Below are 13,047 nucleotides of genomic sequence, written 5' to 3'. Positions count from 1 at the left end.
CATCTTATCATGACTATTTTCCAAACTATTAAATAACATTTATTGACCAGTTGCTCATGACACCTATTCTAAGCAATTTGTATTGTTTCCCTTAACCCTCACAACTCTTAAGAGGTGAAGATTCTTATCTTTATTTTCTAGATGAGGGAATGATGCAAGTTAAACAACTAGACCAAGGCCACAAAACTAATGACTGTGTCAAAACCAGGCAGAGCTCAAGATCATCACTTTTTCTTTCTTCTCTAGCTCTCAGAGTCAAGGCAGCCTTCCCTGTAGTCTCCTGGGATAGGGGTTGAGGGAGTAGATCCTGTCCTTATCCCGGAGGTGTAGTCTTTTTGGATCCTCCTGTAATGCTGGAGAAATGCCTATAAGACTTCCTTTATTTTGAATGTGTCCTAATTCTGGACTTCTGGATTCCAAGTGTGAGGCTTATTCAACTTTGGTGCTCTTATAACTTACTAGAGGCCCAGTGCACAAAACTCATGCACGGGGGGTGGGGGTCCTTCAGCCCGCTTTGCACTCTCTCACAATCTAGGAGCCCTTGGGGGATGTCCAACTGATGGCTTAGGCCTGCTCCTTAGCGCTACTGCAGAGGCAGGAGAGGCTCCCGCCACCACCACTGCACTCCCCAGCCATGAGCCCGGCTCAGGGCTTTCTGGTTGAGCTGTGCTCCCCCTGTGGGAGCGCACTGACCAGCAGGGGGCAGCTTCTGCATTGAACATCTGCCCCCTGGTGGTCAGTGTGCATCATAGCGACCGGTCATTCTGCCGTTCAGTCGATTTGCATATTAGCCTTTTATTATACAGGATATCTCTGATTACAGGCTATCATTCCCAAATTAAAAATTAGCCTGGAGGTTCACTACTATCTTTTCAGCTCTTCAATACTTTTAAGGCAAAGATTTTTAAAATTGATTTTTAGAGGGGGGGAGGAGAAACATTGATTGCCACCTCTGATCATCACCTCCTGCAGGGGACTAGGGATTGAGCCACAACCAGGGCATGTGCCCTGACTGGGAATTGAACCGGCAATCCTTGGGTGCACTGGCCCAACCAACTGAGTTACACCAGCCAGGGCTACTATTTTGACTTTTTTTTTAAAAAAAAATACTTTTATTTCAGAGAGGAAAGGAGAGGGAGAGATAGACATTAATGATGAGATTCATTGATTGGCTGCCTCTGGCAAACCCCACACTGGGGATCAAGCCTGCAACCCAGGCATGTGCCCTGACCAGGAATCTAACTGTAACCTCCTGGTTCATAGGTCAAGGCTCAAACAATGAGGCACACCAGCTGGGCTATTTTGACATTTTGAATGAGTGGGTTTATCGAAATAAGCTAGTATGATAGATAAATATGGCCGTGGACTATGTGCAGTTTTTCCTATGAAGAGGTGGGAGTCAGTGTTCCCTTCCCTTGAATCTAGGCCAGCCTTATGATTTGCTCTGACCAACAGAGAACGGTGGAAGTGACATTGTGGAACTGCCAAAGCTGAGGCCTCAAGAGGCCTTACAACTTCCACTTTGCCCTGTTGGAACCATGGGGAAAAGTTTGAGCTACCCTGCTGGCTAGGCAACATGGAAAACAACTTAGGTGCTTTGGCCAGCAGCCTCGGCTGTCAGATGGTTAAGAGGGGTCAACTGGGGCCAGCCAGCCCCCAGCCAACTTGTCATCTGACTGCATGCCCACGGGTGATCCAGACAAGACCAACAGAACTGCCTTCACTGAGCTCAGGCAAAAGTGATGTTCACAGAATTGTAACCAGTAAAATGGTTATGGTTTAAAATCATGAAGTTTTGGGGTAGTCTCCTATGCAACAATAGATAACGGATATCCCCAGCTACCAAAAACTACAACTACCCTAAACTGAAAATTTGACTCTAAAAAAGTCACTAACTTTTTGTTATTGTTTTGAGAAGGTATTTACATAAAGCTAACAATCTAAGTATATTTTACTTTAGTAACCAAATATTTGATGTCAGAATTGAATTTTAATCCTTTTTTCCTTTTGATTTCAGAAAATCTTTAAGCACATTAAGTTATAATGACCAAGTTCATTTGGACATATTAAAGTCAATTGATCACTAAAGCATGTAAGAAAAACTCTACCTTTCTTTCTCCAATCCCTTCCCTAAGGGGACTAAAATTAGCGCCACTAAAAGCAATTTTAGAAACAAAACTCATTATTCCTTAACTTAGAAACCTGAAGTCAGAGAAAGGAACAGTGTAACTCAAGACCATTCAAGACCATTGATTGCAAGTTAACATCCTACTCACTGTTTTGGATTAAAACTTTTATGTTTTTATTGATTTCAAAAATATATTTTTGTTGATTTCAGAGGACAAGGGAGAGATAGAATCAATGAAAGAGAATCATTGATTGGCTGCCTCCTGCACGCCGCCTATTGGGCCCTGACCAGGAAATCTAAAGGCGACCTCCTGGTTCATGGGTTGATGTTCAACCACTCAGCCACACTGGCCGGGCTGGATAAAAACTTTTTAAATGTCTTTCTACAGCAGAGCTCCAAGAAGTTTTGGAAGCAAGGCAATAGGCAATATTTCACTATGCCTTCTTCTTTGTGTATGTTTAGCTTCTATACATCTACAATTATATTTCTCACTAATAGTACGATGCAAAAAAATATCATTGCTTCTCTTAGATAAAATTAATTTGGATTTCTTAATTCCAAAGTAGTCTTGCACAAAATAGGACTTCCATTACAACACTGAATAGGAGTAATAAGACATACTTGTTGTTTTCAAACTTTGGAGAAAAGCATTCACTTTCATCATTAGGCATAGTATTAGCTGTTTTCTTATGTACCCTGTATCAAGTTAAGGAAATTCCCTTCTAATCCTAATTTTCAAAGATTTTAACATAAATGGGTATTAAAATTTAATTATTTTTCTAAATTTATTGATATTATCATTTTTAATTCAGTCTATTATATGATGAAGCACACTAATTGATTTATAAGTGTTGATTTATAAATTCTGGAAATTAGCCCCACTTCATGAGGCATTATTCTTCTTATATACTGCTGGATTTTTGCTATTATTTTAAGGATTTTTAAATCTATGTACATGAGAAATATTTGTCTATACTTTTCTAGTAATATATTTACTTGGCTTTGGGCTTAGGGTAATGCTGGCCTCACTAAAAGAATTAAGAATGCTTCGTCTTATATTTTCTGAAAAAGATTGCAGATTACTTGTATTATTTCATCCTTAAGTGTTTGACGGAATTTACTAAGAAAAATATCTGGGTATAGGGTAGGAAAAAATGATTCATTTTAAAGATGGCATGGATACCCTGGACCACCAGGAAGATAAACAAGTGGGAACTAGAGCAAATCAAGCCTGAAACATCGCGGGAAGCAAAAATGACAAACCTGAAGCTGTCCTACTTCGGGCACATCATGTGAAGAGTCCTTGGGCAAAGACAATAATGCTGGGAAAAATAGAAGGCAGCAGGACAAGAAGAAGACCAAATATGAGATGGATTGAGTCCATAAAATAAGGCTCAGGATTTGCAACGGCATGGATGGACCTGGAGAGCATTATGCTAAGCGAAATAAGTCAGTTGGAGAAAGAAAAATATCACATGATCTCACTCATTTGTGGAATATAATGAACAACATAAATTGATGAACAAAAACAGATCCAGAGACAGAGAAGCATCGATCAGACGGTCAAACCTCAGAGGGAAGGCAGGGGAGGGTGGGGGTAAAGGAGAGATCAACCAAAGGACTTGTATGCATGCATATAAGCCTAACCAATGGACACAGACACCAGGGGGGTGAGGGCATGAGAGGGGAAGGGGTGGGGGTGGGACTAATGGGGGGGATAAGGACACATATGTAATACCTTAATCAAAGAAAAAAAAAGCCCTAATTGGTTTGGCTCAGTGGATAGAACGTCGGCCTGTGGACTGAAGGGTCCCAGGTTCGATTCCGGTCAAGGGCATGTACCTTGGTTGCGGGCACATCACCAGTAGGGGGTGTGCAGGAGGCAGCTGATCGATGTTTCTCTCTCATTGATGTTTCTAAGTCTCTATCCCTCTCCCTTCCTCTCTGTAAAAAATCAATAAAACATATTTTTTTTAAAAAAAAAGAAAAAAAAAAGAAGTCACAGGAATGAGTCTCCAGGAGCTGAGTGGGGCAGTTGAGGACAGGACATTGCACACATCACTCATTCACAGGGTTGCCAGGAATTGGAGTGGACTCAAGGGCATGTAAAACAAGACAACACTATTAACAGCTTCTTCTATGTCCTTCCAGCATGGGCAAAGATCCTTCCAAAAAATGGAAAGGTAATCCATGCAATCCTCTGCACCTTGCTTTTTCTCTTTTCCTGGATGTTTCCATGTTCCTAGACAGTATCCTCATTCTTTCTGAAGCTACACATTTTCTATTTTGTGGCTGTACCACAGTTTATGGATGGAACTAGAGTATATTATGCTGAGTTGTCCAATGGCTATAAAGGTAGTTATACAGAATGAGTAAATTCTGGAGCTCTCCTATCCAACATAGTGCCTATAGTGAAAAATACCATACTGTGCACTTAAAAATTTAAGAGGGTAGATCTTGTATTAGGCATTCTTACTACACACACACACAAAGCAAAGGGACACAAGGAAAGTTTTGGAGGTGAAGGAAAGATTTATTACCTTGATTGTGGTGATGGTATGATAGGTGTATGCGTACGTCCAAACTCATCAAATTACATACATGAAATATGTCCAGTTTTCTATATACCAATTATACCTCATTAAAGCTATAAAATTAATTGTTGTACTACTAGGTAGACACTATAAGTAAATACCACCTACTCTACTGCCAATGTTGTTCGTTTCTTTGCTATGACATTTTTCATTTGGTGATTTTTTCTAATAGCTATCATTTTTCATTCCTGCGTGATATAAAACACCCATAAACCTAAGAACTGAGCTTTGGGCACTTCAAAAGAAACATACTAAAAAATTCAGAAGCAAAGATCCATTATTTTACCAATCAGTTAGAGAACAAAAGATTAAGGTGTGGGGTATTGAGTTGAGAGAATACTGGTATACTTGACTCCACCAACTAATGCAGGTAGAGAAAAATAAGTATAGAATGAAACTGGGAGGTCATGGTCAGTCAACGAGAGACCCCTATTGATAAAGGCTGCTAACCTTGCTGGGGTATGTTCTGGATGCTGAAATAGACAGTGTAGTCTTTTGTAATCGGATGATTGAAGTGCTCATCATTCCAGAAACGACTTCCTCGGCTGTTGGTTATTTCTGCAGAATGTGCCTGATCAAGTGCTAATAGCAGAGTTTCTCATTTCTTCATTTGATTTAGAACTAAGTTATAGTCTGTAAATGAGAAATGCAAGTAATAATGAGGGGGCAATTTATTTTAAGTACATTTATCATGAAATAATCAATGTGTACAATTTCAAACATTTACAAATATTGCAATTTATAGAAAATTAATGTAATCTTAAAATGATCTGAACAGTGATTTTCACAATTATTTACAATGAACTTAAACTACCTTTGTAGAAACATAAGTATGTTTAAAATTACCCTGCCACAAAGTAATTTCACAGTACCTTTCTTTAATATTTATGTCACTAACGTGGCAGCAGCATCAATAAAACCCAGCAGATTCAACAGCACAATGAGCACTGCAAATTCAAGTTAGCATTAATTCCAAACAAAACTTTTCATATTAACATATAAATATTTCCATTTTCAGCACTGATTGAATAAAATAATTAGGAGGCAGTATATTCTTACTTGTAGTAAATGGCAATTAATTTTAGGATGTTTTAAAAATTGACATTAAGAAGCTACATTAGGCACACGCAATACTAAATATTTTGAGAAATGCTTGGTTTCACTGGAAGCCATTTTTAATAGTAAACCTTTTAAAGTTTTGACAGTAAGCAGAGGTAATAGTCATCTCAAATAGAAAATATAATTGCGTATCAGCAATTAATAACATATTTGGGTGGAAAGTGATCTTGGTTTTATTTCTAAGGTGTGTTTTAACTTAAATTTTTAACCTATTTTGGTATCCCCTCAAAAGGACCCCAAATATGTTTAAAATTATGTTAAAGGAAAATAACTTTATATGAACTAGTATTTGTATTTGAAAACAGTATTTACTATAGTATTCCACAGTTTTCTTTCTTTAGCACGTATCCAGCTAAAAATTTTAAGTAAAAATGTAAGGTATAAGAAACATAGTTGAAGTCACAATAAAGTATATTTTCTTTTATTGACATAGAACACATACTTTAAATTTCAAATGTTGGCTCTTTAAGAAAAAGTTTCTCCTGGTAAATAATATGTATAACTGTTGCCCCAAAACATGTACAGCTGTTTTCCCCAAAATATTTATACACATAGTGGTCCACTTAAGACCAGCCCCATTATAACCTACTGAATACAATGTGCTTTTAATTTATAAATGGGTTACCTTTAGTATATAAAATATATAGGCATGTATGTACTACATACAAAGTAAGAAATATAAAAAGAAAAAAAAGTGTTCTTTTCTACAAGATCCGGACGCAAATTCGGTGTAATTAGTGAGGCCATGTAAAATGTACTCTTAGTTTATAAATGGGGTACCCTCAGTATATAAAATAGATAGGCATGTATGTTATACATATAAGGTAAAAAATATAAAAAGGAGAGATGGGAACAAAAAAGGAAAGTGTCCTTCCCTATAAGATCCAGACAGTAATGCAGTATAATTAGCGAGACCATGTAATAAAATGGCTGAAGGATTTTGATTTTGGCAAATACTTTTCAGAAAAATAGCTAATCTACGAGAATACTAAATTTTCATTTTAAGGATTAATAGAGGATTCCACCTAAACAATCAGTGAAGATTTCATGGGCTCCTGCATATGCCGAAAAGAGAACTTTGGGCTTCTGCTAAAAAGAAACACAAAGTCGCTCATTTTTAGCCAGTTAGCAATAACCCCCTTGATCAAGTGTAGTGCAGAGAATCAAATCCTGGCCCATCAGCATCTGACTGTGCTTGAGGAAAGCTGCCAATGGACAGGATCTGGATTCTTTCTACATCTTAGAGGAAATGGGGCATGAAGTGATGGCAAAGGAGGGGTCAGCTCCAAAGGTGGCTGGTCCAACCTTATGATTGATGTTAAAAAACACACCAATGTTTCTATATCATTCTTTCTGCTGCATTTTCTTTATTTCGAGCCACAGGTCAACTTCGAGGGTCATGCAGCAAGTGGCTTATAAATAAAATCAGAGTCTATGAATAGTGTCATCAGAGTAAGAGAATCGCTGGAGTCTCTTGTTAGGTAAAGAGCTCGCACTGTTGGAATCCATGAGTTGTATTATTTATGGGATACCTAAAGTGGGGGACAAAAACCATGTCAATAATAACATACATGCAATTCAGGAGTTAAAGCAATGAAGACTAGTTAATCATTTATAGAGTTAGAAATTCCATATGGTTTCTAAATATTGCTTCACAGTTAAAAATGCAGCAAATATAACAGCCAATTCCAGAATTAGCAAATATTAACACTATTGCTAATTGTTTTACCAAGGCAAACAATTCCACTGTTATTAAATCTCAGCATATGTTACCAACAGAGAACCTAAAGATGGCTACCGTATCCATTTTGAGAGCCTAGGAATTTGGAAACTTAATGTATCCTTTAGCTTAGAGATATGCTACATGTCTCAATTTTCATAGACAGCAGGCCTTTCCATCCTGTCATGATACCAAAGGGGAAATAGGGGGGAAAGAAAATCAGTGAAAACTTTTAGCTGCAATGTTCTCCGTAAGGTATAAAAAAGCACTAATACCAATATAAGGTACTGTTATTATGGAAACAAATTCATTCCAAATATGAAGAATACAGAAAAAGGCAATCTTAGTTTTAAATTCTCATGCAAGTAACCCTTATTTTATGATTAATAAAAAATAATCTAATTTCTGATATAAATAATTTTCATTCCATATTTATATATAGCACTAAACTGGTGATGGCAAGCTAAATTAAGGCTTATCAGATTTCTACAAACAGATGTTTTCCCCCATATCAATAAAGCTTAAATTTTAAAACTAGGTCATCATCTAATTAATTAAGAGAAATAATTGAACTCTTTCTCTAATCATGAAGATTTTTAAAATGCTACACTTTCTTGGCAACATATGGGACGAGTTGTTTCCATTTAAGTGATTAATTTTAAGAAAAATTGAGCTATAATCAGGAACAGCTTCCAAAATGATGGTTATATTTAAATGAATATAGGTTACACAATTTATTTCATCACATGCTGAGCAATTTTACTTTCATAAAAACATTTAGTGGAAGGTGTAAAATAATAATTCAGTTTTAGTTCAACTCATTTATTTAAGCAATAATTTTTAAAACTTCAGTTCAAAAAATGTATTTTTTTAAACTAAAGCAAAAGTGACTACATTTTCCGCCAGTTTTGGTTTTACAGATACTCTGCTAATATTCTGAAAGTCCTGTCATTTAGCATTAAAAGTAGTACTTTCACTTCTGCTCATTGCTGTAGTTGACAACACAACACCTCAATCCTTAATTTTGACTGCCACAAAAGATTAATTCGTCTAGTTAGACCCTTAATGGATTTTCCAGGTTCCTAAGCATAGGAAGAATGAAAAACACTGAACACTTTCTGCTGCATTATATACAAACATATTAACGCTAACTAATAAAATTGTCTAATTTAAAGAGTAACTGACCTGAGATGTACCTTGCTCCGATAAACATTATCATGCTACTCATTATAAAAAAGCCCAGGGGTAGACTACAGAAGATACTAGGGTCACCTGTGGTCATCCAAGTAGAAGGGATATCCCGTCAAGCAAACCAAAAGAGAGACACATAATTACAATATTTGTGTTAAGAATCACATGATAGCAAAACAAAATAAGTTATAAAAATAGTATATTCATAAAAGCTAGCAAAGAGTTATTACTTCAAATCAAAAATATAATCAATATTAAAGGCTTGTAACAATTAACAAACAATACAGAGAGCATGCCACAAGTAGCCAAGAACAGAATGTAGACCATATGCCTTCCACTGGCAAAGCCAAAGAAAGGCAATGGAGAACTTTTTGGGAGGCTGTTGATTTTAGCTTTCTTGATTCTTCCCCAAAAGATACAAAGTAAGCAATCCAATTCCCCCCAAATTCAAATTATAGATGCTTTGGCTATCAGAAAAAAATATATTAACCTACTGTAAATAAATGCCAAACCCTATTGGTTTTGTTTTCTTTTATTAAAAAAAATAGGATTCGGTATATAAGGAAATGCACCCGACTGTTAATATTACTCTCATTTGAAAACTACATTGTATTAATGTATATTCTAAAAAATTGCCTGGGAACATGATAGTTTTGATGTTTTCTGAGAATAAAAGATTGAAAGAAAAAGGATATTACGCTTACTTAGGAGAAAAAACAAAAGCTTCAAGTAGGAACATCCAAGACTAAAAATACAGATCATGGTGATTCGTGGTGTGCACAGTTCCAGAAGCTTCTCCTAAAAGCCAGATATATTAAAAGTGGTTTTGGCCCTGGCCAGGTAGCTCAGTTGTTAGAGCACCAAGGTTACAGGTTTGATCCCCGGTCAGGGCACATATAAGAAGCAAGCAATAAATGCATAAAAAAGTAGAACAAGAAATTGATGTTTCTCTCTCTCTCTCTCAAATCAACAAAAAACAAATAAATAAAAGTGGTTGTAGGGGGTGGAGGTGGGGAAAAAAGTGGTTCTATACCTACTTTGGTTTGGAAGGCAGGTTATATTTCACTTATAAACTCTTCTTCAGCAAAGTATATGCTTCTGTAAATAAATTTCATTATGTTCCAAATCTTATATTTAGCAAATAATAAAAATATTATGCTATATTAAAGGCCTGTTTAAGGCTGTTTAAATAGCACAGGCATATTAAAAGAAGCTTAAGGCTGTTTATAACTAAATGGTTCCCTACTTCAACTGAATACTTTCCTACCTAAATGATTTATTGGTTCTGGTCATGAAGACGGCCCCCCAAAAAGGTAAAGTAAGACATTAGGAGAAAATAAAACACCAAAGACTGTAGTTGATTGTTTTTTCATTAAGAAGAAACTAGAAAAATAAGTAGGAACTAGAAATAATTTTACTTTTAGAAAACTCAGCGATAAATCGAAGTACTAGAAATGAATAACATGGCAGGATGTGTGCATAGCAACCTGATAATTTACACTATGTTTAGAACTTGAAAGTGTTTTCAGAATGTTAGAAGCTCTAGATATATGGTAATGCAGCTTTGCTAAGTATAAATGGTCAGATGCTTAAATAAGCTATTTAACATAGTGAGACAAAGTGGCAATAATAATAAAAGCATAGTTACCACTTTCCGAAGACTCAGCTGTAACCCAGCCCATTGACTTCATCACAGCTTTCTTCCAGGTAGAAAAACGAATTTCACTTTCTAGAAATAGAAGACAGGAAAAGCACACACACATGAAAGGCTGTTTACTGAGATGTTCTAAGCACTACACTTATGTTCACTCAGCATCCTTGACAAATTGTTACACATATTAAACTGATGTGGGACTTTACCAGGACTCTGATTTGAGAGAGTGTGGTTGATAGTGATGGTCAGTGACTAGGAGACAGGCTGCCTGCTGAGACTAGACCATTTGTAAACTCTAAACAATTATTTGCTGTAAGAATGAACTATTGCCCTGCCAGTGTGGCTCAGTGGTTGATCATTGACCTATGAACCAGGAGGTCACAGTTTGATTCCTGATCAGGGCACATGCCTGGGTTGCGGGCTCAATCCCCAGTGGGGGGCGTGCAGGAGGCAGCCGATTAATGATTCTCTCTCATCATTGATGTTTCTCTCTCTCTCCCTCTCCTTTCCTCTCTCTGAAATCAATAAAAATATATTTAAAAACAAAACAAATACAAAATAAACTATATCTAGTTGCCCATTTGTGAGTGTGTGTGTACACATGCGTGCATGTGTGCATGTGCGTGTTGTGGGGAGACCAGAGGGACTGATAAAGGCAAGGACAATAGACATAACTAATCAACTCTGGGCTAAGCCTTAAAAACTGCAAAGATAGTTCTCTTCAGGAAAACAGTGATCCTCAAGTCTTTGCACAAAACTTCCCAGATTTAAGAGTGGGATTAGCATCTCAAGATCATATACTTGCTGTGAACATTATTTGCTTATTAAAAAGTTGAATTTTTTCAGAAGTTGAAAAAATTTTTAAGCTTCATATTTTAAACAATATTGCAAAAGTAAAAAATTATTTACAGATAGAATATCAGATTTTGAAACACATTTCTATATCATGGTACATGGCATACTGTCTGAATTTAAAATAATTAGTATTACAATCCATTTTCTTATATACAGAAAAGAGTGAATGAAATTAAAAAGCCCTGGCATAGTCTTCCAGAAAATTAAAAATGCATTTAAAACTTATTTCCTAATAGCTCAAAATTCACTTTGATGGTATTTTTATGCATAGGTTTTTAAATTTGATTTCAGAGAGGAAGGGAGAGTGAGAGAGAGAGAGATAGAAACATCAATGATGAAAGAGAATCATTGATCTGGCTGCCTCCTGCATGCCCCACACTGGGGATCGAGCCTGCAACCTGGGCATATGCCCTGACTGGGGAATCAAACCATGACCTCCTGGTTCAGAGGTTGATGCTCAACCACTAAGCCACACCAGCTGGGCCTGCATAGGTTTTTTTTTAAAGTTATAAAACCAAATTCAATCTACACTGAGTGGCCAGGTTATTATGATCTCTGAACACATAATAATCTGACCACTCTGTGTGTGTGTGTGTGTGTGTGTGTGTGTGTGTGTTAGAGGCCCAGTGCATGACTTCGTGCATGGGTGGGGTCCGACCAGCCTGGCCAAGGGGAGGGGATATGGGCTGTTGGCCGGCCTGCCTGCTGGTCGAACTCCTGGTCGAGAGGACAATTTGCATATTAGCCTTTTATTATATAGGATATACACTGAGTGGCCAGATTATTATACGTTCAGAGATCATAATAATCTGGCTACTCAGTGTATATAAAACCTTATTATTGTACTAAAATTTGTTTCAATTTAAGAGATGAATCACTATACTATTTAATAAAGGTGTCATTCAGAACTTGGGCCTTAGCTTAGTTTGTTAGAAAGTGAATAAGATATTTAACCCTTTGCACTCACTTGCTTTTTTCTCGATTCCTTTACTCTACTTGGGATTTAATTTTTTAAATACCCCAGATTTTACAAAGCACGACAGTAGAATAAAAAACTGGAGTTTCTTTTCATACAAACTTATTTATTTGGATTTTTTTATATTTCAAATTATTGATACATTCAATACAATTCGACATACGAGCTGCTACCGATGCTAACCGTGTCGAGTCACACTTGACATCCGAGTGCAAAAGGTTAATGCTCATTTATTTAAACTGTTGCAGCTTTTGTCTAGTTAACCCTGATGTGCTTAAAAGTTACCAGAATGTCCTAGAGCCTGGCTAATCATGTCCTAAAACTGGGCTATTGGCACCAGAGATGATCCTGTGTAGAGATTAGGGGTGGGTAGCTGATAGATCTCCTTCTCCCTTTCATAAAAAGGCTATTCGAACAAGCTAGAACTGATAGTATGGTAGTGCTATCCTTCTATACAAAAGGACTGTAAATATGTGAAGAATAAAAATGTGATTTCATATATTTTTTAGATATTTTTATTGATTTCAGAGAGGAAGGGAGAGGAAGGGAATGATAGAAACATCAATGATGAGAGAGAATCATTGATCAGCTGCCTCTTGCACGCCCCCCACTGGGGACTGAGCCTGTAACCCGCGCATGTGCCCTGACCAGGAATTGAACCATGACCTCCTGGTTCATAGCTTGATGTTCAACACCACTGAGCCACACTAGTTGGGCTAGAATTTATTTTTATAAGAAACGATTTCTCTCATCCACACTCATTCAGTGTAACCCAATATGCTTAGTAGCCAAACCTGAAGCAATAGCATT

At 36.8% G+C, this 13,047-nt stretch overlaps 1 protein-coding gene across 5 annotated transcripts in view; it reads right to left on the bottom strand.

The window, feature by feature from the left end:
* Positions 1-5,391: 5,391 nt before the first annotated feature.
* The window catches only part of GK (glycerol kinase), a 69,854-nt gene continuing 62,198 nt past the window's right edge, over positions 5,392-13,047 (bottom strand). For 3 of the 5 annotated variants that reach the window (XM_028130677.2, XM_054720851.1, XM_008155199.3), the window contains 3 exons: positions 10,401-10,481; positions 8,747-8,833; positions 5,392-7,373 (listed from right to left, as the gene is read on the bottom strand). In XM_028130677.2, coding sequence (XP_027986478.1) covers positions 7,363-7,373; positions 8,747-8,833; positions 10,401-10,481 — 179 coding nt within the window. In that variant the 3' untranslated portion in view covers positions 5,392-7,362. Of the gene's footprint in view, positions 7,374-8,746; positions 8,834-9,789; positions 9,851-10,400; positions 10,482-13,047 lie in introns of those variants that run through there. The other 2 variants (XM_054720841.1, XM_054720852.1) reach the window with 2 other exon arrangements.

Source organism: Eptesicus fuscus, chromosome 1 (genome assembly GCF_027574615.1).
Source record: "Eptesicus fuscus isolate TK198812 chromosome 1, DD_ASM_mEF_20220401, whole genome shotgun sequence".
NCBI classification, from domain to species: Eukaryota; Metazoa; Chordata; class Mammalia; order Chiroptera; family Vespertilionidae; genus Eptesicus; species Eptesicus fuscus.
This window is presented reverse-complemented; position numbering and strand designations above follow the sequence as displayed.